Genomic DNA, 27,144 nt, shown 5'->3' with positions numbered 1-27,144 from the left:
CTTTGCCGTGGCCCAGCGCGCGGGCGGCGGGATGAGGGGCAGCAAACCGGCCGCGCCGGCGCTGCGGCCGCGGGGCGGCCTCTGGCGGGTGTTGGCTGTGCTGGCGGCCGCTGCGGCCGGCTGCGCCCGGGCAGCCATGGACGAGTGCACGGACGAGGGCGGGCGGTCGCAGCGCTGCATGCCCGAATTCGTCAACGCCGCCTTCAACGTGACCGTGGTGGCCACCAACACGTGCGGGACTCCGCCCGAGGAGTACTGTGTGCAGACCGGGGTGACCGGGGTCACCAAGTCCTGTCACCTGTGCGACGCCGGGCAGCCCCACCTGCAGCACGGGGCAGCCTTCCTGACGGACTACAACAACCAGGCCGACACCACCTGGTGGCAGAGCCAGACCATGCTGGCCGGGGTGCAGTACCCCAACTCCATCAACCTCACGCTGCATCTGGGTAAGCGGTGACAGCCCCATCCCCTACTACTGCTCACCCCCTCACCCAGTCTGCGGGGACCAAACAGACGCGTGGTGGCTCTCTGCTCCCCAGCATGGGCCATATAGAAATTCCCATCTCCAACTTCTAAACTAGATCTAGCACTTAACATCCCGCGAGCCAAGATGCTTCCCGCCAGCATCTCTCTCTGTTTGCTTTCCTAGTCTATAAATAACTTAGCCGGATTTTCGCCCCCTTGATTATTCGCCATTTCGGCTGTTTTGGTCCCTCTTTCCTGAAGCGTTAATCAGAACGCCCCCTCCTCGCTTGTCAACCTTTAGCACTTTTACCTTGTTTAAAAGACTTTCTCTCCAGGGTTGAGGGTGATTGCTGTTTGCTGAATAAGCTAGAGAGGAAAGGGTCTAAGTTAAGGGGATTTGAGGGGAGCAAATGACTTTACTACCGCTGTTGCCTATGTGTAATTAAAATAGAAGTTCACTTTTAAAGTTATTGTTCTTTAAAGTTGTTCAGCTTTAATTAAGGGCCACAGAGCGATTTCACTGATAATCCTGGTACAGACAAAACAAAAGGAAGTATCTGCACTCACTGTAATTGTTGGGTACAGTTTTGTCCCTGAGTAAAAAGGCTCTCCTCACTGTCTTTCCTTTTGCTTTGATTCAAAGCAAGTGTAGAAGCATGTGTAAGTGACCTTTTAGCAATCAGGAAAGGGATGTATAGAAAACTTCATTGCTGGGTGGTGGATGAGGATGGACATGTGTTTATCCCCGAGTATTAAAAATCATGTTTGATCTGGGTCAGTTTTTCTTCATCGTTGAAATATACAAACAAGCAGAATGATTCATTATTGTGTTTAACAGAGTAACATGCATGAGAAACTGGCCTTGAGGGGCAGAGCTTCAGTCCCGTTGCAGACCAGTAGCTGGTAGTAATGAACTTCCAGAGCGAACAGCGTGCCAAGCCATTCTTCTATCAAAGCAGTATAATTCTATAAGCCTAGTAACATTATTTGGGGAATCTTCGAAAGGAACGTTTGGTAGGCACATGGTTCTTTTGGTCGTGGTTTTTGTATTTTTCTTTCCACTGCTCTCTGATATATTAAATTTTATGAAAGCATCAAGATTCTAGAGAAAGTACTTTGAAAAGTGGAGTTAAATTACTGTGTGTGGAGCAAGTTTTAGAAAAACGGTATTTAGCACCTTTGTAGTAAATATCATTTTATTTGTAGACAAGTTATTAGGAAGATGAAACTTTTCAAAAGTAAGTTCATAAACTGGAACTCTAAGGCACCTGTTTTTCAGAGGTGGAAGAAATAAACTGAGTTCAGTTTTTCAAAGGTATTGGAAACATGGAACTAAGCAGTATCTTGGAACAGGTGCCTTTCTAAAGATTCTGCAAGAGACCTAGGGCCTCCTAAGACTTTGTGGGGATGCTCTTTATCACTTTTCTCCTAAGTGTTGTAGTTTTAAACTTGGCCAAGATTAGTTTTGAAACTTTTATCCAATTATTAAAAAATTTTTTTTTGTCTTTTTAAAGCTTCTGTGTTGAATTTTGAATGCCTACAGCGTCTTATTTATTTTATCTGTTTTGAAATATTAAAAATTTCAAAGCAAAAGCACAGCCTTGATGTCTCAAATGCCTGAGATTCAACTGAAAATTTCTGAATAAGAATCTCTTATATAGGTAAAGATAGGGCTGTCAATCTGGACCTTCTGAATTTTCTGCTGTGAGCACTATGTAGCAAAAGGTTACTTCAGGTGATGGTAGAGGAAGGTAGATTACTCGGTGATTACTTCTCTATTACAAAGATAATGTGTTAGGTAAGATAGTATCCGTCAAGTTAGGTTGCTACTACTGGGAGGCCGATATATGAGCTTTGGGTCCTAGTGATTAAAAAGCTCGAAAGACTTTTTACTCTGAAAATGTTATATGTGCTTGAACTTGTTTTGCTGAAAAATTCTTCAGTTTTTGGTAACATTCTTGCTAAATGAAGTTCATAAAACTATAGATTTAAAACTTCTAAGTAAATAAAAGTGATTTAAAATAGTTTTCATACAAATACTGTAAGAACATTTACTTGAAGATTTTTAGATAGAAAATTTCTAAAAACTTGACTAGAAGTTATTGTACTTGTTGTGCCATCATAACTGCTGTCCTGGAGGAAACTGTGTGTGGAGAAGATGGGGAAGGGGAGGGAGATTTGTGTGTAGTGGCGTTGATGTCTCAATCTCTGTCCCCTCTCTTTTTTCATGACAAGGATATATGTATTCATGAATGTTATGATCTATAACTTAACAACAGATAGGCAGGGCTTTATGTATTATTGTGTGTTTTGATATTCAGCACATTCACTCCCTAACTGCAGTTACTCCATGGGCTCTAGCTAACTAATTATTTCCCATGAATTCAAGGACCATGACTGTTTGTGCATCTATTAAATCTCCCATCCAGTTCAAATTTCACATACCCTTAAACAAGTGATGCATATTGCGCTTTGCCCTTACAGAGCATGTGAAACTCGAAGGGAGCAGTGTGAAAGAACTAGGTCTAGCCACCACTTTTGTAGCCTTCCTTTTGATGTTGAACTTTAAGCACAGTAAACTTTAAAATAAGCAAAGTCAGATCACAGTTAAGTTGTCTCAAGAAATATACATATTTTGCCAGTGATCCTAAGACTTTTCTTATTGTAAAAGTAAAACATGACATAGTGAATTAAAACAGTATAATGACTAGTGAGTCTCTTCATCTCCATTTGCTAAGTTGCCCTAGAGACTGTCGCTCACAATTTTGTACGTAACCTTCCAGAAACATTTCATGCATACACATGTATGTATAAAATTACACGATCATTTTAACTGGTACCTTTTTTGGGGGGTGAGGCATATTTTAACAGATGGCAAGTACAAATTAGGTGATTGTACCATTATCATCACTTGTACAAAAGCCAGGAAAATCAGCATTGTTTCTGTAAGCAGCCATGTCTTAAGCACCATTTACAGTTATCCAGGGTACAGGGTGCAATGTATACTTAGATATAATGAGTTAAAGTTGCTGTGGACGTGTCTTAAGCACCATTTACAGTTATCCAGGGTACAGGGTGCAATGTATACTTATAATGAGTTAAAGTTGCTGTGGACATCAGAACTGTTATTTTCTGCCCATTGAGGAGAGAAATCTCAGCAAGGCATCCTTTTCTAAAAAGAAGTCTTTCTTATTTTGCCTTTCACTTCTGGATCTTCTCTCCTAACTCCTATATGAATTATTCAACTGCTTTTTAAAAGTCTGGCTTTTGTGTTTTATAATAAGTTTTATCCTTATCAGCAGAGTAGTTGATAGTAAGATTGCATCTGAGGATTTGCCTTTTATTAAACAGCCCCTTTAATTAACTTGATAGTCACTGTAGATGAAAACTTGGCAGACTGGGTGTCCAGCCTGCCAGATTGGTGTCCAAGCTCCTTATAAGCTTTAGGAACAAGCAGTGATTAAATGACACTTTTAAGCTGTATCTAAATATTGTTTTTGTGTGTCTAAATCACAATAATTGCTATATAAGGGTATTACATTTTATTCTGTTTGGTCCTCTTACTGTGTATTTAACATGAAACAAACAGCAACTTTTTTTCCTGGGAATATCTTTGCGAGGTAGGTTCTGACTCTGTTAGAACTCTGGTGACTTCACTGTGGTATTTGTGCACCCTGAGGGGACACTATTTTAGTTTGTCTTACAAAAGCCTGATTTACATTTTGCAGGTTTCAACTTGAGGAGTTAAGGAGTTCTTCTTTAGTGGCCAGCAGTTGGTGAACACAGTTTTATAAAGTTGCTTGTTGGCTGTTTTCCTGTTCTACAATTCACTGCTTTTTCCGTAAATACCTTTTTCATGTTTCTAAAGCATTCAGAAAAACAGTTTACACATTAGGAGAAAGTTTGGAACTATGAGCTCCCCTCCCCCCATTATTTTGTCATTGGCCACATTTGTGGGAGGGATAAAGTTTGACTATTTCAATTCTAAATCCTTTTAGGAAGTTGGACATGGCTTTTGCTATGCACTCCTTTCCCTGTGCATACATTCTCACGTTACTCCCAAATATTCTGCAAACATATTTTAAATACCTACTAAATACGTGGTGCAGTACCTGATAGAAAGGTGTAGAAGATTGAAGGTCCATTCTTCAGAAGTTTATACTCTGTTAGATGGAATTTTCATACCCAGATGTAATGACATTACAATAATAAATCAGGAGTTCCTTTATAATATTTTACAGTTTATAAAGCCTCCAGTTTATCACTGATTAGATTTTCATAACTCAGTGAGGGAAGGCAAAGATGGGGTCCTGAGGTTGTGATTTGCCAAGAATTATGGTGGAGTTAGGTTTTTGACTCAGTCTAACATACTAGCTCCTGCAGTTCTTCGTTTCTCTAACAAATCTCTCAAAAGAATGACTAGTTTATTCCAGGGCAACTTTAAAATATCAATACAAGTTCATGTACATACTGATTCAGAGATACTAGACTCCCTTGGTTTTCCTCCTGTTCCCTCTGTTCCTTTTCACTTTTGTTTCTCGATTCCTTTTTTTTTTTTCATGCTACTCACTTCCTCAATGAAGTCCTCTAAATCTCAAGGCTTCCATTACTATTTGCAAATCAATAAATTCTAAATTTGTATCTTCAGGACAGCTTTTTCTCCATGTGGGACACGGTCAGTTTGCTATGTCCAGAGGCCATGTCCAAAACTAAATTCATTTCTTATTGTCTTACCCAGTTCAAAGCTGCATCTTAATGAACAGCACTACTGTTTATTCCTGAGGCTCTCAAACAATATTTTGCCAAGAACCATGCTTCATAGGCTTTCATCAGTAAAGATTACTCTGTTTGGCCAGCAGATAGCATCTGCTGCTGGGTCTCTGGGCAGCTGTAACTCCACCCTCTTTCCCACCCATCCTTGTTACAATCTGCCCAAGACTCCACTCTCACTTCCTGTATCCAGCCATATGTCTCTTGGATCCTTATCTTTATATCTGCTTTACTGTAACCCCCCATGGAATTTCACCTTGATTACTGCAACATCTTGCTAACGAATTGGTTGTCTTTCTGCCTCCAGTTTTGCTCTTTCTATTCAGGCAGCCATCGCTTTGGACTGAGCAATGGTTCTAAAATGCAAATCTGATGATATCGTTTTCCAGCTAAAAATTCTGCAGTGATTCCTCAAGCCTTTAGGATAAAGTCCAGATGCCTTGGCGTGGTGTATAAGGTACTTTAGGATCCGGACCTTTATAACCTCTAGGCTTATCTTTTGTCATTTCATGTGCTTGAAGGGCTGTTTCTTTGGTTTGGAACACTTCTTCCAGGTGTCATCACCTTCAGGAATCCTTCCCCAGTTTCTTTCTCCCTGGCCTGGATTAGGTGTCCACTCAAACCACCCTGTAGGTATCTACCATAGCATTTATCACATGGTATTGTCTTGTTTCTTTACTTGTCTGTCTCCACTTCTAGACCATGAGGTCTTTGAAGGCAGGGTCGGGGACTTAGTCATCTTTTTAGTTTAGTTGAATATAACTAACATGAGTTAATTGCTTGCTATGCCTCAGCACCATACAGATTCCTGGGTGTATAATGATTCATTGGACATCGCCCTGACCTCATGGAACTTGTGGCTTAGATGTGGAGACCTAGGTCTCTAGCCTGGGGGTAGGCAAATTATAGCCCACAGACTAAATCCAGCCCTGGGCTGCCACCTATTTTTGTATGGGCGATGAGCTAAGAATGGTTTTTACATGTTTAATTGGTTGAAAAATCAAAAGAAGAAAAATACTTTATGATGTGAAAATTATATGAAATTCAAATTTTAGTATCCATAAAGTTTTATTGAAACACAGTCAAGTTCATTTATTAACATACTGTCTCTGGCTGATTTTGCACTAGAAAGGCAGAGTTGAGTAATTGTAACAATAAGTCCTGGCCCACAAAGCCTAAAATGTTTACTCTCTGACCCTCTACAGGACAAGTTTGGTGACCTCTGCTCTAGACCGATACATTCAGTGTTATTATATAACATTATATAAGTTTTATTATATAAGTTTTTTAATATAACTTATATAAGTTTTTAGGTAAAAGTTGCACACACAGAAAGCATTCACTTAACTTACCGTTTGGAGGGAGGCTGGAGGGTTTGTATCTCCACTGCTTAACAATGTGTCTGGCATAGTGTTCAGTAAATATATGAAGAGTGAGTAAATAAATGAATGCCTGAATTATAAGAAGTCCCAGAACACTGCACATTAATTTATATTCTTCTCAGTAACACTTTTGAACTTGAGTTTATTTTTATCAGTCCCATCTCTCCATGTTTTTGAGATTTATGCCACTGTGAATGTGGTACCTGGTTGTTTTATTTCTGTAGCTTTATAAAAAAGTACTAAGTTGGGTATGGAACTGATATGGAATCGAAAGATCTGTGACTGTCCTTTTTTGGTGTAAAAATTAGGCTTTTATATGATTTGAAGTCAGCTGGATAAATTTTATGAGTAAATTACTTGCTCAGGTTTGAATCTCACATGTGAATATGTTTCTGAAATTTTAATGTTGTGTGTTTTTTCCTTAGAAATGGACATAAATTTTATTTTAAAATGTATATTCACATGTTTGTTGTTGAAATAGACTCTAAAAGGGTATTATTAAGCAGTTGTGGAGAAGGGTTGCAGTGAAACATCTTATTTGCTTATTGTGTGGCATCGTTTTTAGTTTATTTAATTTATGGGTACACTCAGGAGACTGGCATACTGAGGTGTGCCTTCTCTGCAGGGTAGTGAAGAACCGCATTAAAGTGGTTAGACAGATGAATAATAACCACTTATTTGTCTAGATTTAACAGGCAGCAGAACCAACAGATGCTTCTTCCCTTGTTGCTTGTTTCCAGCTATTCTTAACTGACAGCTCCACTGCTGGTCTGTTTGAGTTTTAGGGAAAAGTGTCAAAGTTTAGAGCAGAACTGTTTGTTTATTTTTACTGCCCAAAATTCCAGAGAGGATTTTTTAAAATAAGGGATTAATCTGTCCCTTATCTTAAATTGTCAAAGGATAAAATTTCAAGATGACTGTGTGCCGGTTCTATTACTTTGCCTGTTTCTTGCCCTAAGATTTGTAAGAGGGCCTTGCTAAGATTTGCAAGCATCTCCTTTCTTCTAAAATGATAAAGTTAGATGTTGGCTCATGTGGGCCTAAAACAGACAGCTTGCTAAATGGGGTTAGCAGAAACTCATTTATAGAAATGTCACTGAGGTTTTAGAGTATTGTGCCAGACTGTGGTGACACTAATTAAGTACATCTGCTTTTCTTTCCATGGGCTCTTCCAGGAGGCCAGCCTAAAATAACTGGGTCCAGTCAGCCTGGTGCCCTATGCAGCTACATATTCATGAAATAAAATAAAGCAGACTTATCTCTTTCTTAGACAATGGCGCTCTCAGATCTTTTGTGGCAAGGCTGGGAGATGAATTAGGGGATTTACATTATTTCTTTTAAAACTTTAGGAGTTTTAGTCCCTCAGCTCCCTCCTTTTACTCTTTGTTTCCGACTGCATGGCTGCTTCCTATTATATTGCAGTCAACATTGGATTTTTGCTGTATCGTCTTGTTTTGTGTTTTTTTTTTTGTTATTTTATCTTCTTTTTGTTTTGGAAGTTTTTGGAAATAAGGATTCAGAATCAGCCTTCACATTTTTTTTAAATTTCTTGAAATAAAAAATACAAGTGGTATTGTATAGAGTTACTCTACTGTATAGAGTATAGAGTTAGGGACTCAATGAATTTTGTTCGTGATGATAAATCACATTGTATGTGAAGGTTTCTGCTAACCAGAGCGATTGCCCAACGCAGTGACTACAGAGATGCCTGTCAGTGTTTTCAGAGACACAGCTAGTAATCAGTCCTTTTTTTTCTCCTTTGTAGTTCCCACTTTACGTTCTGTATCTTGACCTGCATGGAGGTTACAAAGGTGTATACATATGTACAGATTCAGAGCTGTACACTTAATATTTGTGTACTTTGTTGTATCTAAATTATTCTTCAAATTAGAAAAAAAGAATTAAAAGTTTCAACCTATTAAAATACAAAAAATAAATAGGTGATTTTGTTAGTTTGGAGTACGATTTTGGTTTAAAATAGGAGAGCACAGAATCTAAGACATAATCACCTACGTTCTATTTCTTGTACGGTCTTTCTACCCTACCAGCAGTTGCTGGCATCAGTAGGCATTCAGAAATGTTTTTTGAGTGAAGGGACACAAAACAAGCCAACCAGCTGATTTTCATTGAGGTATCAGCTGATTTTACTTGAAGTACCTACAGAGTGCTTTCAGAAAAGCATTCAGGTGAGCTTCCTGGTAAGTCTCAGGAAGTGGAGTGTGGGCAGGTGTACAGGAAGAGCAAGTTCTCTTTGCTCTTCTCATGACTACCTTTAACCAGGTGATGGATTTGGTTGGTGCTTGGTGGTTTGAAGTGATAAATGGTAAGTTTGTGTTTTGGGGGGCAGGTTTAGAGAGTTCTCTAAGAATGTCCCTGTGGCATGTGCTTTTGTTACAATGTCTGGTTTTTATAAAACTTGTTACTTAAATTCTACAGTGAAAACAAAATATTCCACATATTGCATAAAATGTATAATGTGGAGACCCCATCTTTCTTCCTTTGACATGTTCCAGATAGTGGCTTCTTCTCATTGAGCCGTTTAGAAATAATACATTTGGGGCTTCCTTGGTGGTGCAGTGGTTAAGAATCCGCCTGCCAATGCAGGGGACACAGGTTCGATCCCTGGTCTGGGAAGATCCCACATACCACGGAGCAACTAAGCCTGTGCGCCACAACTGCTGAAGCCTGTGCACCTAGAGCCCGTGCTCTGCAATAAGAGAAGCCACCACAATGAGAAGCCCGTGCACCACAACAGAGACCCAATGCAGCCAAAATTAAATAAATAAATAAATTTATTTTAAAAAAAGAAATAAGTCTGAAGCTTGAACTGTGTTATGTGGCTTTCTTAGAGAAGTGTATGAAATTTTATGAAGTATTTCCAACTAAGTGAAAAGACTTACCCACTCAAAATGAGGTGAGCCTATTTGATTGTGATTTTAATTAGTTAGTTGGCAAAGTTCTTTTGTAAATAAAATTCTTACTTTGCTGAGAAAATTCTTCTCTTATGGGCATTGTAATATGGAACGTGTAGGTAATATTGTTGAAACACTTTCTTTATCCTCAGGTGATTTGTAATGTGTTTTGAGGGGATAAGACAAAAACATTCATGTACAGACAATCAGTGGGAGAATATAAGCACAGTAAACATAATTCAGTTGAAACTTTTTAAAGTGCTGAGGGAATACCTGTAAAGCACTTCGAAGAGTGTCGATGGCAGTCACCCAGGAAAAGCTTCTTGGGTCTTGAAGAGTGGTAGACATGAATGGAGGACTTTCCAGGAAGGGTGATTTGTTTGAATAAAGGTCTAAGAGTAACCAGATAATGGTGAAGGCATTGTTTGCTTTTCATGGAGTAGTAGAGACTTGGGAGGATGGGTTCTGAGGAGATGCGGATCGTGAAAACTGGGCAACAAAAGAAAGTAAATTTCCTTTCGTCGAGCACCCCTCGGTTGCCTCTTTGAATCCTTAAAACAATCTTGAGAGCTACTGTTACCCCTATGGATAGTAATGTGACTGATGACTGCTCTGAGGTAGAACAGGTTGAATTTAGGTTGGAATTCAGACCTGCTGTGGATAGGTTATGCTCTTGCCACTCTGCCATGTTAGAACAAGCCTGGTAAGTGATGGAGAACTGTAGAGGACCTTTAATTAGGAAGTGAAATGAAAGTATACCAAACCAAAGGACTGAGTCTGGTTTCTCTGACAGATCTCTGCTTGAGCTCTGGATTTGGAGTGCTTCTTTTAAAAAGATCTTTGCACTTATTTGTGAAGAACAGAGGATTGTTAGCAATGGGAAAATACTCGGTTTTGGATACTTATACTAGTTTTATATTTAGCTGTTAACGCTTCTAGGAATTTCTAAGGAATTTATTGAATTTCAGAATGAGATTCTGTGTTTTGTCAGTGTCTAATGACAGGAAAAGTGTACCACATACCCTGTTTCCTGAAGGGTGGTCAGGGGAACGCCACCTTATCTCCTTTCTGCCTTATCCATGACTCCTTTCTGGTTGTTGAGAATGGCTGAGTTAGTTCAGTTGCTTACTTTATCTGACATCCTTAAAGATAAGGCTGTCAGGGCCATCTCCAGGTTCTACTTTGTTTCCTCTGCTTCAAGTAAATTCTTACTCTTACTTGGTGGCCTTTTTGTTGTTCAGGTTTGCTAACTGAAAGGTCTAACCACCTTTTATTGATTGATAAATAACTACTGTGGTCCCAGGCGATTTCTTTGTGACTGTTTCATCTTTCAGGCTTGGAAGTGACTTCCTTCACTTTGATTTCTGTATATGTTAGTTTGTAAATCTACAACTCTGTCTATCTATCTTATCTGTGTATCTATCATTCACTCTTTATCTCCTTAGTTTCCCCAGAGCATTCCTGAGCCAAGGTTCAATCAGCGGACTCCTAGATATCTTAAAATTTAGAAAAAGAAATTTTTTTTTTGCTTCCTCTCTGAAGAAGGGGGTTCCCACTTAGATTTTGTATTTTGGGTTTCTCCCCCACTGCATACTACCTCCGCTTCTACAACTCAATATTAAGTATTATTGAATCACAATCCTGCTTTCTTTACAGACCTGCTTTGTCCACATTGCATTTCTGTGATACATGTGGTTACATCATCACATCCTAGTGACTGATGATATTTAAATTCACATGCTCAATTTTATTTCTTATGGGAAGAATGGCACCCACTGCTACATTTGAGGCCGAGTATTGGGCTTAAAATGCCCCCACCCCCTTTGCCAGTTGGTAAAATACAGAAGCATAAGTATTTTCTAAGGGCTTTCCCATCAACTTTCTTCAAAGAGAATAAAAGGATCTTAAGTCTTTCCAAGAGAAGAGCTTCACAGTTTTTGAGAAGGGGGTCATGACAGCTTGATGAAAATGAGTTGAACAGCTTTTATTGAGCTCTCTGTTCATTGGCAGGGACTGGGAAATGATGTTTTCCTGCTCTAGCAGCACAAATCCTGATTAGAAACAGGAATGGTCTGCACAGATGTTCTCAAAATCTGAGATCATCTTATTATCTGAAACTATTAAGAAATAAGTTATAGTAGCTTGGCAATGTAAAATGATTAGATCTAGAAATGGATTTTGTTTTCTGACCCTATCCTGTACAACATTTAGACCTTTAGTTTTCTGGAATGTTGGCATCTCTGGGCTTTTGAATGTGTGGCTAACTAGAATAATTTTGGAGTTGGAAGGAAACTTAGGAAAGTTTAAGCTGTAAAAAATATGTTTTAGGGATGGGTCCTGGTTTAATTTACTTAATCTCTTACCAAAGAAGTTAGGGTATAGTTGCCTTGGTTTAGCAGTTTATCTGTGCTTCAGTGTTGCTGTTCCTCCCCCTAGTGGTTCCTTCTCCTATGGACCTTATCCTGATAGGACTGGTGACTTGTCCTGTTGTTTTGGTGTCACTACGTTTTTTTTTTTACTTTATTTTTTAAGTTTTTATTTTTTTAAATGAAAAAAATTGTTTTTCATTTAAAAAAATTTTAAATACATTTATTTATTTTTAGCCGCGTTGGGTTTTCATTGCTGCATGCAGGCTTTCTCTAGTTGCGGTGAGCAGGGGCTACTCTTCATTGCGGTGCACGGGCTTCTCATTGCAGTGGCTTCTCTTGTTGTGGAGCACGGGCTCTAGGCGCGCGGGATTCAGTAGTTGTGGCATGAGGCCTCAGTAGTTGTGGCTCGCGGGCTCTAGAGTGCAGGCTTAGTAGTTGCGGTGCACAGGCTTAGTTGCTCTGTGGCATGTGGGATCTTCTCAGACCAGGGCTTGAACCCGTGTCCCCTGCATTGGCAGGCGGATTCTTAATCACTGTACCACCAGGGAAGCGCTAAGTTTTTAGATTATTACTATTATTAAATGCCAGATCATGATCTGGTAGAGATGAGCATCCTGAAATTTTCACTGAACTTGTGTTCTTTTTGGAGGTGGGAAGAAACACGAGGCTAAAGGTGAATATTGTGTGGGGAGAGACAGTTGGAAACGGAAGAGCAATTGTCTACTTTAATTGTTTTGGTCATGTGGTTACCGTAACTTCATGGTAAAGGGTTCATGTTCTGTGGGGTTGAGCGTCTAGGATTAACTTTCAGAGTGTCTCTATACATAGTTGTGAATTTATAGTGAGTATTTTAGATAAGTTCATGGGATAGAAAGTCTATCGAATACCAAATTCTTACAACTCTATTACAGATTATGAAAGTTTGTGAGACCATCTGTGATGCAGTTGTAATAAAATTTGTTTACTTTATCAGGATTGCTTTAGGTTCTCAAGCTGGTTTTTTTTACTACTGTTTTCAGCATTTTTGCTGCTTGGCAAGAAATAAGTTAGCATCAACTCCTGGTGCGATAGGAATCATTCAGTTTTGCGACCATTCTGATAAAGCTTTGGTTTTATACTTATGCCCACTTTAAAGTTCTTATATCCTGGCACAAGGCATGGATGGTAAATCTAGGGTATCAGAAATAGACTGATTCTGGATATTAACATACTTTCCAGATGTTTGGAGAATGTAAGCTTGTTTTCTTTGCCTCTTTTTGTGTGTTCTTCTGTGTGTATCTATATCTGTGCTTCCCTGTGTTTTTATAGGAAAACCTCTTGGGGAAGGGGGAATCTGCTTTTTGGACTGGGAAATAAAATAAGTATTAAATTTTTTGGGTGAAACCTTTGAGTTGGTAGTGCCATTGCTGTGAGAGAAAGGAGAGGCAGCTTTGTTCCCGTAACGGAGACTGTTAGGAAGGCTGGTGTTGGGGTGAGACTCTATGGAAGTAACTAAAAAGACTTCTTCACATCTCCAGTGATTTTCAATTATGAAATGGACCACGAATGCTCTGAATCAGCAGCCTTTTAACCATGCCTGACTAAATAGACCTTGTTTTTGAAATTCACAGCAGTGTCAAGATCCCTGCTGTCTTTTTGTCCATCCTGCTAACGCACAGCTGTTTTTGTTCATAGATCATTTTGTGTTCAACTGCCTGGTTACTTCCTCAGGTCCCTTTTATGGTGAATAATGGACACATGGGGGTTTGAACACCCAAGTGTGTGGTTATTCAAACAGGAAGTCTCGAGGAAGCACAGTAACCTTGTCAGAGGGACAAAAGGTGGAACGGGAAAGGGCATTGATGATTTTAGGGTTAAAACATCTGCAGAGAAACATCTGACAATTTCTGAGATATGGACATTCTGCAAAATGTCCTTACAAAAGGGATGGTTTATTTGGAACTTATTTCATTTTTTTTCAAACATTTGGAATCTTAAGCCCTAATCCATGACACAGAAATGGAGGTGAAAAGAGAAGCAATGTGGCATCACTGGCATTAAAAACAGGAAGGAAGCTCTGTGGGTCTTGGAAAGAAGGTGCAACAACTCATCTTTACCAGAGGTAACAATGAGGCTGTATACAGGAGCAAGCAAATGGGTTGGATTTGACAGGGACTGCAGGAGCTGATGTGGTTGGGTTGGATTAAAAGATGATTTTATACAGAGCCTATGATTATTGAGCACTGGAAGAATATGAGATAAAGAAGAATGTAAGTTGTACATAAAAAGCGTGTAGTCTAGTGGGAGAGCGAGCATGTGTATATCAACAAATATACTCTGAGACAAAATATAAAGTGCTGTAAAAGAAGGATAAAAATTCCATGTGACTGCAAAGAACTGATTGTAGCTGGTCAAGATAAATGACTTCCCAGAACATTTATCTGGTGACCTTTCAAATTTCTACCAACCTTGAGATTCTTTGATTATATGATGGAGGATTTGTTAGAACTAGTCAAATAGATCCTGATTTTAGATTTAAAAATGAAAATTAAATCTGAAAGTTAAAGAAGGGTGTAGCACTGCATTGATGATGCAAATGCTAAAGAAAAGATGTCAGTTTTTGGCTTAATTAGTGGAAGCAGTGGTATTCAGAGGAGTACTAGATATGTTCATTGTGTGATTGGAACTCTGCCCTTAAGTTCCAGGCATAGTAAACATGTTCAGGCAGCATGGGCGCTACATCTTCTTGATTCCTTACTTTGTTTATTTGGTTACCTTCTAATTGTCCTTCAGAACTCATGGCAAATTTCAGTTTCTCTGGGAAGATTTTGATTTCTAATTCCTCCTGCCCCTCCGTAGCATTTGCTGTCATGTTGTTCAATGCCCATACATTCATTCATTTCTACAAATCACTGACCATATTGCATGCCTGTGATGTGAGAGGTGCTAGATTGTATTGTTTTGTTACCCCCCTAGACTGAATTCATTGAGGATAAGATGAATTTATTGATTTCTTAATTCATTCACATAACAAATATTTATTAGTGCCTGTTATGTAAAAGGCACTGCAAAGTGCTGGAGATGGGACAGACAGGAAGACTTAGAGCTTAACTTCTGGGTGAAAAGCATGCAGAACAGAGGACCTGCCCAAGGACGGTTCCCTTGGCTTTCTTTTTTACGTTGGCTTATATATTCCTAGTGTATAGCATAATACCTTTCATTTAGTAGTAGGTGCTCAAAAGTTTGCTGAATGAATGAATTCCTATTTCTGTGAGGCTACAGCCCCAGAATGCAGTTGAGGGTGAGAAATGGCAGTTTTGTTTAGATTTTCCCAAGATGGAGTTTGCCTATTACATAGGGTTATTGAAATTGGACAGGTGGAGTGGGATGGCTAGTCCGTGATGTAGCTTCCTCACCAGTGTTGTTAGGTAAAAACTAAGCCATAGTAGTAAAGAGCCCCAATGATAAAGTAGTTCAAGAAGCATAGAGGTTTCTCTTTCATGTGGTAGTCCTGAGTGAGCAGCAAGGTAGCTCTGATCCACACAGACATTCTGGGGCCCAGGGTCCTTTCATCTTCATGATTTGACATCCCTTAGGGTGCTGTCCTCATGTGTGTGGTTGAAGCTGAGTGATAGCTGCCTCTGTATTACAAATGGGAAGATGCTGCTGAGGAGTGCATGCCTAACTTTCAAGACTGAGACCCGACAGAGGTCCACATCATTGTATCATCTGCCACTGGAGAGCATTTAGTCACCTGGCCACTCATATATGCAGTGGAGGCTGGGAAGTGTAGTCTGGCTGGGCAACCTTGTGCCCAGCCACAAATCTGTTACAGTGATGGAGGGTGGCGGGGAGGGGGACTGGTTTTGGCAGATGGCTCTGGCATGCCAACCCTCTACTGTGCCTGCCAGTTCCTGTGCTGGAGAATCCTCTCTTTCCTGAGTTTTGGTCTTCCTGAAGTACCTTCTTCAGAGGATCCCATTCTGTGGCTAGCAGTTTTAGGAGGTGGATCTAGAAAAACTAGCAAACATGCTCTCTGTAGACCTTCACACCCTAGGACTTCAGGAGAAGAGCCTCTGAAGAAAAGGGGTGCACGCTCGTCCTGCTCTTCTCAGTGTGCACCATTCACTCCCTTCCTTTGCACAATTCATTTTATTCTGAGACTACCAGGTTTCATTCCCATGGTCCCCTCCTGACACTGAGATCTCACTATGTTAGTGTTGGGTACTTACACCGACCGGCTCTGTATCAGATTCATCTCGGAGGAGCACACCCTTGCAGAATCATTAAGTCTTGGTTTACTTGACAGTAGTGATCATGTTTACCTTCAGCTGTGATGGATGAATCAAAGCTGTTTTAAAATCCAGATGTGTTTCAGAAACAAGAACTCCAGAAGTAGTAAAACAGTGCCTATTGTTGGTACCACTTACTGGTCACTTGAACATACAGTCTTGTTCTGGAATCTTCTTTAATGTGTATTTATCTTTTCCTTCAATATGAGTTGAGTTCATTGAAGGCAGGAGCTGTATTTTAAACATTAATTAGGTCAGAGACTTAACAGCCAGGTCCTCACTATCTCTGCGTTGAAATGTATTCACACTTTTATGAATTAAAGGCTGATTAAAGGCTATAAGGGCCTCACACTAGTTTAAGTCACGTTTTGTTGTCACATATTATGAAAATCCTCTGCTGTTTAGAAATTTTTGGATATAGAATCACAGATAAAGGATTATGGACTGTATCACATTTGATTATATGTTACACCACTTTTACAGATAGTGATAATAGAACTACTAAAGACTATGAAAAATTTGGCACATAATAGGCATTTGATAAATTGGTTATTATCTAAATGATTGAATAAAAGTCCATTTAATAGGAACTTTTATTTCATTGAAAGGGTGCATTTTAACAGCTGTATTTTAAGACGATTTGAATGGATGGGTCATTAAATTATGGTAAGAGTATTTAGAATTCCAAATAGAGCATTAGATAAATGTTTCAAAGAAGTAGTTTATTTTTTTGTTTGTTTGATTGTTTTTTGTAGAAATGCAGTTTCATCTCCAATGCCTCTGTTAGGAACCTGGCTGCATTAAAGCCATTTCATTCGAGATACTCTTTGAATTGGAAGTTAATTCTGATTTTCTTCTTGTTCCTAGAAGCATATGATTTCAGTGATGTCTGTGGCCTTACTCTCTCCACACTTTGTGCATCTCCCTCCCTATCTACCTACTTATCACAGCTTTTTTTTCTTTCTGTCCAGTTGCTTTAAATCAGTGTCTCTAGGAATCTTTAAAGAATCACTTATATTGAGAATGACTATATAAATGGTTATAAGTGATTGCTTTTGCCTCTAGGGTTCTCTCAGCTTGGATTTTGCTTTCTAAAAGATTGTGGTCTCCTTGAATTGACATCATTTTTCTTAGACTCATTGTCTTTATTTGCTCAGAGTCCTTTGCCATCACCCTTTGCCTAAATATATATCATGTTGTCGTCTGTGCTTTATCACCCCAATTTCTTTTGGAAGGAAATTGCCTTCTCTAAAAATTCTTTTCCACATTCTGGAAGTGTGAGACAGTAGTGCTTATTGTATCACTCCTTGGTCAGTTGAGCATATCGTCTTGTTCTGGAGTCTTTTAAATGTGTACTTATTTTGTTTCTTCATATGAGCTCATTGAGGACAGGAGCTGGGTCAGCAACTTAGAGCTAGGTACTTGACTTGTGAAATCATAGGCATTTGAATATCCTTCGATTGTCTTGAATCAGAAAACTCAGTTCTGAAGTCATGAGAAGCATAGGGCTAAATTCAATAAATATGTCCAGACTTTTTGGAAAAGTGTTTGGAAGCGGTGTGTTTACTGATCTTCGGAGAAAGTCCACAGAGCTGCTTTCTCAAAATTTAAGACACCATCCCTGTTGTGGACAGTAAAAATAGAAGGCCTGTCTTTTTGTTCTGATGAACTTTCTTTTAAGAACCGAAGAATAGCTGAGACCAACCATAGTTTTGTTTCTTTTTGAGAAGCCTTGTGCTCCTTTCCAGGATCCACGATGCCAAGTTAAATGCCTTTCTTTTTTTAGGAGAGCAGAGTTTCTCAGACTGAAACTTTTAAGAGTTTCTGTTTCGCTAAGGATAGAGCACTTTAAAGTAGGTGTTTAAAGTCCTTCTTCGTATCGTTTGAAGGTTACTGCAGTGTAATACTTCCTATAAATTCTTAATACTAATTGCCAGTGAACCCGGGGATTCTTCCTCAAGGAGGAAATCCTGTTGTCATCTAGGCTCGTGGTCCTCAAGTACTCACCAATAACAAATAGAATCATCTGTGGAGTTTTTTTGTGTTTTATTTTGTTTTGAAATACATATGGTCACACATATGCACAGTAAGCTGTGGATTACTGCGAGGTGTCGTTTTGCACTTAAAGGCAAATGCAAGATACAATAGATAACTATGTTGTTTGTGCAGCCGATACTCTGTTTTAGTGTACAGAAAGCTGGAGTAGAAGTGAACACTTCTCTGTGAAGTATTTGAGTAGCTCTAGGAGGATTTCTGCCCACCCTCCTACCCTAGGTATCCACTACCCTGGGTTTTATGTTTTATTCCCTTGCTTTTAAAAGAGAGTAGTTTATCATCTCTAGACAATGTATTGCTTGCTTTTGAGCTTTATAAAAATGGTTTGTATAGTCATCAGTACCTTGCTTTATTCACTCAATACATTTCTAAGGTGTAGTTGTAATTCACTGATTTCCATTCCTGTGTAGTATTCTATTGTGATTATACTACAGATAATTTATGGATTATTCTGCTGATGGACTTTTTTTGGTTGTTGTCATGATGAAAAGTATTCTGTGAACATTCTCCAATGTGTCTCCTGTTGCTTATGTGGGAGTCTCTCTAACTGGGTTGCTGGATCATAATGAGTGTCTTCATTTTTATGAGATAATGCAAATTGTTTCCCAGAGTGGTTGTGCCTGTTGAGATGCTCACCAGCAGTGTTAATAGACCGTTGATCCACATTTCGTATTGTTAGAATTCTTAAATTGTGCCCATTTGATGGTGTAAAATTATATCTCAGTCATTTTATTTATAAGGGCTAATATCTTTTCATGTATTTATTTGTCTTCCATATTTCCTCTCCTATAAAATGTCTCTTCATGTTTTTTGCTCATTTATTGATTTGCCTGTTTATTGATTTGTAGAATTCTTCCTGTATTCTTGATACTAATCCTTCATCAATTATGTATTATCCATATCTTCTACCAGTGTATGATTGTCTTTTCATATTCTCTATGATAGCTTTTGGACAGAATTTCTTCATTTTAATGTGTTAATTGATTTGTGTGTTGTCTTTATCTCCTAGGACAAGTCCCTTTCAAACTTATTCTTCTATTTTAGAAATATCCTAGCTGTCCTTGGGCCTTTGCTCTTACACATAAATTTTAGAATGAGGTTGTCAGGTTCCTCAGTAACCTCTATTTAGATATTGATTGAAATTGCATTGACTTTAGGCATCCATTTGGGTTGAATTGACATCTTGAAAATTTCAAGTCTTTCTATTCATGAGCATAGTATAATTTAGGACTTCTTTAATGAATTCCAGTAATGTTTTATAATTCTGTCCATGTGAACCTTGTCCTTTTTCTGTTATAATTATTCCTGGGCACATTTTTGTTGTTGTTATTTTAATTTTTTTCTAAATTACATTTTCTGTGTCTTTGTTGCTGGCATATAAAAATGTAACTGGTTTTTATATGTTGATCTTATACCCCTTGCTTAATTCTCTTATTAATTCTAATTACTTGTCTTTAGACTCTTTCGGTTTTGTATGTAGACAGTCATCATCTGTAAATAATAAGTTTCGTTTCTTCCTACTGACGCTTAATTCTTTCATTTATTTTTTCTTTGCTTTGCTGTCTACAGCAGTATACAAAGTTCCTGTTTAAACATTCCCCTTAAGTACTATGATTTTTATAAAGCTTTGCTAATTTGATAGATGAGAAATGTTTTGATTTTAGGTTGCATTTCTTTTTGTAATTGTTGAGGCTATTTTTTATTCTGTTGCATAATATTTATTTCTATAAGCTACCTCACTTCCTTTTTTTGTAAAGAGATATGGTATTAATACAAAGTCTTTTTAGCTTAGTTTCTATTTTGGTATTTAACCACTCTAAGGAATGTTTTGGCTGCAGGTTACAGTGAATTAAAATAGTTCAAATTCGGGAATTCCCTGGCATCCCAGTGGTTAGGACTCTGAGCTTTCACTGCTGAGGGCCCAGGTTCAATCCCTGGTCAGGGAGCTAAGATCCCGCAAGCCACGCGGTGCGGCCAAAAAAAAAAAAATTAGCTCAAATTTAGTAATATACAGTTATTACTCACCTCTTTGGTAAAGTAGTCACCAAATTAGTTGTTATTCATACTGTTTGGCCTAAGTAGTATTTTGGATAATGAAGACATTGCTACTTATAAAATACACTGAAGACTTGATTAAAACATTTGTTTCTCTAAAAAACAAAGCAGACTGTCTCAGTGGCACCTCCAGGAAGCACTGATAAAGGGACCTGGGTTTTAATTTGTCTTCCTAATTGAATCACCCTTGACTTCAGAGTTTGATAAATTTCTCAAGCTCCTGAGATGTGTTAGGCCAGTTGTCATGGTTTTGCTATATCATTAATGTGGGTCATATACTTTAAGCTCTTTTCCCCTCTTTAAACAGCAGCTCCAAGAAAAAGAAAAAGCTCCGAAAGCTATCCCAGGAAAATTAGAATGGACATTTCCCTAGTAGGGCATAACTTACAGAGATATTTCCCAGCCCATCCCCTATAGCCCAATAAAAATAAAAACAAATTCACGAGTCAAAAAATAAATAAATAAATAAACAAACAAATAAATAAATAAAACTGTCTTAATACACTTTGAAACCTTATTTATAATCCGAGAGGTGGATTGGATTTAGAGGTTTTGGAACAAGGAATGGTGAATCTATGGGAATCTGTAGAAAGATTGTCTTGTACAATGCAAAATGTGATAAATCTGAAATTTTTTTAAGTTCTTGGGATGGATAAGCCTCATGGATTCAGCTGTAAACCCCAGAGTGGTGGCCCTCAGAGGAGAGTGTGGTACTGTCCCTTTAGGGGTATGTAATAGACAGGAGGCAGAGGGGGTGAAGTGGGGAGGGGAGGCTGTCCCACACAGCAAAGAAGTGCCCAAATCTTGCCCAACTTCGTGATTTCTCATGGGACATTTATGCTATTAAAAACCCAGTTATAAATATCTGAGCCTAGAATGTAACTTTGCCTTTATACATAAACACAGTTTTTTTCCACATAACTTTATTACACATAATTTTCCATGAATACAGCCACCATGTAAATAAATAGTTTTTGAGCTTAGCAAGAGGAAAGTCATTTCTCTGCCAAGAGTGCCTCTCATGGTGTTCACATTGCCCATTCGGCACATGTGTAGATCACACTACGTTCTAGCACTCACAGTCAGAGTGATTCTGTGTGCATATTTGTATATTTAGCCTCTTTTTTCTAAAATATCAAATGTCAAGAAGAGTGTTGATCTTATTCAGTTGAAATTTTGGAATTTGCTTTTACAGCTTTTCCTGCACATGAATAGTTACCAACATGCCTATCCTGCCAACGTGTTTTTTCTTCTGGAGCAATCAAATCATTAAGATTAAGTGAATATTTTACAAGGAAACATGCTGATAAAGTTGGCTGAGATATATCATTCTAACTCGTGTTCTCTACTTTGACAGTCTGTAATTTGTCCTGACTTGTTATACCTATTCAGTTAAAGTGATATTTCTCTTTTTCTTAAAACACACAGGTTAATCTGGTGTGTTATTACTTTTGCTAACACCAATTTTTTTTTTTTTTTTTTGCGGTACGCGGGCCTCTCACTGCTGCGGCCCCTCCCGCTTGCGGAGCACAGGCTCCGGACGCGCAGGCTCAGCAGCCATGGCTCACGGGCCCAGCCGTTCTGCGGCACGTGGGATCCTCCCAGACCGGGGTACGAACCCGCGTCCCCTGCATCGGCAGGCGGACCTCCAACCACTGCGCCACCAGGGAAGCCCTGCTAACACCAATTTTTATTGCAGTGTCCACCTATACCTCTGCCCCTTCATTTTCTGTATGTCTTGTACAGAATGCCATCCAGTCCTATTTTTAAAAATGCAAACTTGGGGCTTCCCTGACGGTCCAGTGGTTAAGAATCTGAGCTTCCACAGCAGGGGGCATGGGTTCGATCTCTGGTTGGGGAACTAAGATCCCGTATGCTGCAGGGTGGCATGGCCAAAAAATGAATAAATAAATAAATGAAAAATGCAAACTTACATGTTATAAGTTGATAAAAGTGTCTGATGGCTTTGTTATGCCTTCTAGCAGTTATCGAGCTTTTATCTATTGAAATGCATGTGTTTTCCTTTTAGTTTCTGCTTTACATTATAGGTAGGGCTACACACATACACACACACACACACACACACACACGCACACACACACACACCCCCAAACTTGGAAGTTACATGTTGTAGATTATATAACCTACGGATTTCATTTTGGGTTGATGAAGGGAGCACATTACAAAATATTTGTTATAAAGTGGGGCTGGAGTCTGTAGGCTTGAGAATCATCTTACAGCAATTCATCCTGACACAGGTAGTCTTCTAACTGGTCTCCTGCCTCCGATTCCCTCTCCCATTTTTAAAATACCAGCTGTTACTTCCTCAAGTGCTATCTTGTACTGTTTTGTAGTATATGTAATTGTCTCACCATTTGGAGACATTGATAGGCAGGGACTATATCTTACATTTCTTGCATCTCCAACATTAATATAGTTCTTTGTGCCTAGTGTATAATCCAGAAGTGTTTGCTGATATTTTTAATCTGCTTTTCCCCTGTTATAATAGAAACTGAATTTGGAGAAAGTTCTCCATGCTTCCTTACTCTTTTTGTTGTTGTTGTTATTTTGGTTTCTTTAATTAAGAAAATTTTTTAATTGAGGTACCATTGTTTTATAACATTATATAAGTTTTATGTGTACAGCATTACATTTCCACTTCTGTATACCCTACAGTGTGCTCACCATCAAAAATTTAGTTTCCATCCATCTAAGCTTTTTAGTCTTAAACTCTGAGTAGTAGGGTCTGAGAGTATCTGTTGCTCTGGAAATTCTCTTTCCTTCTCTCCTTTTAATGTGAGGTAGTCAGATGAATTTTTCTTCACCTGGGTTTTAAAATTCCCTATCTTGAGTAGTTAGCAAATCATGGCTGCCTAAGTTGCAGCTCCGATTTTGTTGGTTAGGATGGATTAAAGATGAGCATGAGTGCTTTGACACTCCTCCCTCTGCATGTGGGCTGGCCTGTGACCCAGCAGTGGGATAGCAGATGTGGTGATATGCCAGTTCCAGACTAAGCCTTTAAGAAGAGTGGCGGCTTCCACCTTGGTCTCCTGGATCCTGCTCTGCCATGGAGAAGTCTGACTACTAAATCTGCTAGGCTTGAGAGGACATGGGTAGACACGCTGGTGGGTAGTCTCAGCCATGTCCAGCCTTCCATCCATCCCCACCAAGGCACCAGGCATGACCAGCCCAGCCGAATACTACCAAGTGACTTCACAGTCAGTGCCCTGTGGACTCAAGAATCACCCAACCGAGCCCTTCCCAAATTCTTGACTCTCAAAATCATGAGATATAAAGATGGTGGTTGCTGTAAAGCACTGTGCATTGGAGTAGCCGTCTGTCAGCAATAGATAATTGGGCCAGTTATTGAGTCTCTGGGGTATTGACTTGGAAAGCCTAAGCTGTTTTTCCCCCAAGGGGAGTCAGCCTTTATTCTTTCTTGGAATTGTTGCATTAAAAAAAAAAAAAACCTGTGGACTCTCAGCAGAAATTGCACTTCTGCTTGGCTTCAACTAGAGAGCAGTGGGAGAGGAGCCAGAAGTATCCCAAGGCTGTGCATTTTTGTGTGAGAACTGAAGCTTGGCAGAAGTTTCAAACCAAGTTCCTATCACGGGAATCTTGTATCTGAGAGAGCAGACTCTTTTATGGTCAGTATCCTTTTGTGGCTGCTGAATGAGAGGCAGGTGCAAGAACCCATCTTTAAGATGGTCTCAAGGAGAGCCAGAAATGTGGCCAACACTGAGAAGACAAGCTGTGTTCAGATTCTTGGTATCCATAGGTTCCTGCCATTCTCCATGACCAAAAAGCTTCCTTTTCATTTCCGGGCAAAGAAAATGTACATACATCTCCTGGTGCCATTAACCATAGCCTTCACTATCACTGTTTCCTTACAGGTGTCCAACTAGCTACCTATCCATTTTTATGCAGCTCTCATGCCTTTTCTTTGCTGTTCCCGCCTCCTTCAAAGGCACCCTAGTTTCCACTCCTCATCCTGTCTCTCCCAGACTTTGCAGTTTGATATTCTATTCGTATTAAAAGGCCAATTTCAGTTGCCTCCTTTTTATTCCCATCTTTCATTTCATTTCTCCTACTCATGTCCCTCCCCCTCCCTCACCTTGAGCACAGTCACCTTGGCTTTTTGGGTGTTTGTCTTATATCCCTTCATATAATAGATTATAAGCAGTTTGAGGACAGAGAAGGACATTATTCGTTCATGATACATAATAGTGTTCATTAAATTATTTGGATTAACTAGAAACCTTTTCTACATTTGCGTTTTCTTTCATACTCAAAGAAGCTACATAAAAGTTCTTGAGGGGTTTAGTGACTGGGAACTTAAGGAATTATTGTCTTGAGAGCATGTGGGTTTCCTTATGCAAACGCAGGTAAATGAGGCAAGAGACTTACACAATGATTTCTCTGTTTTTCCTAGTGTTGGCTGGAATTCTCTGTACTTCTGCTTCCTGTCCAGGGAGGGTAAAGAGCAGTCCTTTCTGAATTTATTTGTTTGAATTTATGTTATGCTGTAAATCAAATCTCTTGTTAGGGTTTTACAGTGCATTAAATGTAAAAACTTGAAAAACGTGCTTAAAGACTCGAAAAACTTAGTTTCCTTGTCAATTTTTAATAGATGAGTTTTTCCCAGATATTTTTGACTGTAGCCCATTTTAAGAAATATATTTTACATAGCCACCTAGTTAGTACATACAGCTGAGACAGGCGTCTTAAAACAAGGCTTACCCTGATATTTCCATTCTATTCTAATTATTATTATTTTTTAATGCTTACCTTGACCTACCAGCGTTTTTTTCATTTCAAACCAATGTATGGTTTGAAAACTACTGAGTTCAATAATAAGCTTGAATGGTAAGGGTCTGGTTCTGAGACTAGTCAGCTTCCCTGAGAGAATTATCTGACACTTAAGGCTCCTCGTATTCTGGCTCCTCTCTATTTCCTCCTTGTATGAACACTTGACCTTGCCAAATGTGGTGTATTTGTTGTCCACGGGACAAGGACCGCTGTCTTTGAAGCCTAACTTGAGCCTCTTCATCCTTGAGGGCTTCTTCACATTTCCCCGTTCCCCTCCCCATGGCTTTGCCCTCCCTCCTGAATTCTCGGGTACCATTGGTTGGCACTTAACCAGCCTTGTGAGGCAGCATGAAGGCACCTCGGAGACCTCAGAAGTCATTTCATTGACCACACGCATTTTTAAAGATGAAGAAACTGAAGTCCAGGGAAGATAGCGATCCTGCTTTCCTGCTTCGAGAATAGTGCTCTCTCTCCACGATTCCTTGCACCACCCCAGTTTGTGAGCTTATTAAAAAAAAAAAAAGGCGGAAATAGGTTATGTATGCAGACTGCGCCTCACGCGACAGAGAGCCTCTTCCAAGTGTGCGTCCTGCTCACAGTCTATATACCCACTTTATTTACATGGCAGCCATAATAGTTGAGTAATCCTCTCATTTAAAATCACAACACAAGCATCAATAATCCTAAAATTACTAAGCACTTTGTGCTAAGCTTTGAGGACTGTGAGCTTTATAAGAAAGTCTGTGTCTTTGAAGGGCTCACAGGTTACTGGGCTGTTAAAAAACGGGCAGATTAGGAAGACTCCGGAGCAGGACTAAGTATTCTTAGGTTTGCTAAAGTGTTGTTTCCCCACAGTACAGATTCAGAGAAACACAGATTGGTACTCACCTGGTCTCTGCCCTCGGCTTCTCCAAGAGAGAAGGTATTTAGTAATGACAGGTGCATTTGTTTCTGTTTCAAAGCCATAGTTGTACCCACCTCATAGCCTTCTGAATGCTGCCAGGGACTTTCTTTGGTCAGCCACTCCCTTAGCCATCTTTGATGCGTAAACAAATTTCATGATACAGGCCAATCTCCAGAGAGACTGGATTGCCTGTCTTTCTGGAAACTTCCTAGGCCATCCCAAACCATGTAGAAATTTATTTAAAACTTCGAATAGCTGTCAACTATAGCCTAAGCTGGTAGGGTTGGGAAGTTGAAAATATAAATATATATATATCACCCTCATTTAGTCTCTATTGAAGTTTTTCTTTCCTTACATAAATATTATGTGCCCTAACTATAAACGTATCAGATATTTTATTATGCTTAGCACCTAAGAAGTAACTAAGTCATAATCAAAAGTCATCTTTAGGATTTGCTTTTGTTTAGCAAATAATAACAGACCTCATCTCTTCCTAAAAATAAACTGTCAGTTTATGTCACTGAGTATATTTGACGCTTCCGAAAAGAGGCTCTCTCTCATTCTCCCTAACGTGGGAGGACGTTTATTTTTTTTTGCCTGTGATGTAGTTTTCCAAAAGTTCATTGCTATTGACTGCTCCATTTCTGTTCTAAATCTAGTAAATTCTTGGAAGTATACTTAAAGGGTCAATTTAAGGATTTTATCTCAAGCTTGCTGATTGTGTGGTTTAGTGGACGTGAGTTTTGGTCAACTGCTGTATCTCATGTTGACAGCGTAGGGATATTGGGGGTGATGGAATTTTACAGTGCATTGCCATTTTATCCATCGTTATGTTTTTCTGCTTCTTGAAATGAATATACTGCTTTTTGTGGAGAAGATTCCTCTGTGGTTATTTTAATTTGCTTGGTAGGTATAAATTTAAGTCTGGTCCTGTTTCATCTCTGTAGTTATTTGATAATACAGATCCATATTGTTTTTTTTGTCCCCAGAAGACATTGATTGAAGTGAAGAATGATGCATTTGGTGATTTGGGAGTTTTGTGTGTGAACGAATCATTAGAAAACACATCTTAAAGATTTAAGTTTTGTTCTTACACATATTTCCCATTTTCCTATAATATTTTCTTATGTCTCAACATGTAAATATTTTATC

General features: G+C 39.1%; 1 protein-coding gene across 1 annotated transcript in view; it reads left to right on the top strand.

Moving 5' to 3' along the window:
* The first annotated feature begins 6 nt into the window (after window positions 1-6).
* Window positions 7-27,144, top strand: part of LAMC1 (laminin subunit gamma 1) — a 118,930-nt gene continuing 91,792 nt past the window's right edge. The window contains exon 1 of the mRNA XM_024732420.1: window positions 7-446. Within this exon, the coding sequence (XP_024588188.1) occupies window positions 32-446 (415 nt within the window). The 5' untranslated portion in view covers window positions 7-31. The remainder of the gene's footprint in view (window positions 447-27,144) is intronic.

This window comes from Neophocaena asiaeorientalis, unplaced genomic scaffold, assembly GCF_003031525.2.
Source record: "Neophocaena asiaeorientalis asiaeorientalis breed wild unplaced genomic scaffold, Neophocaena_asiaeorientalis_V1.1 scaffold119, whole genome shotgun sequence".
In the NCBI taxonomy this organism is placed as follows: Eukaryota; Metazoa; Chordata; class Mammalia; order Artiodactyla; family Phocoenidae; genus Neophocaena; species Neophocaena asiaeorientalis.
This window is presented reverse-complemented; position numbering and strand designations above follow the sequence as displayed.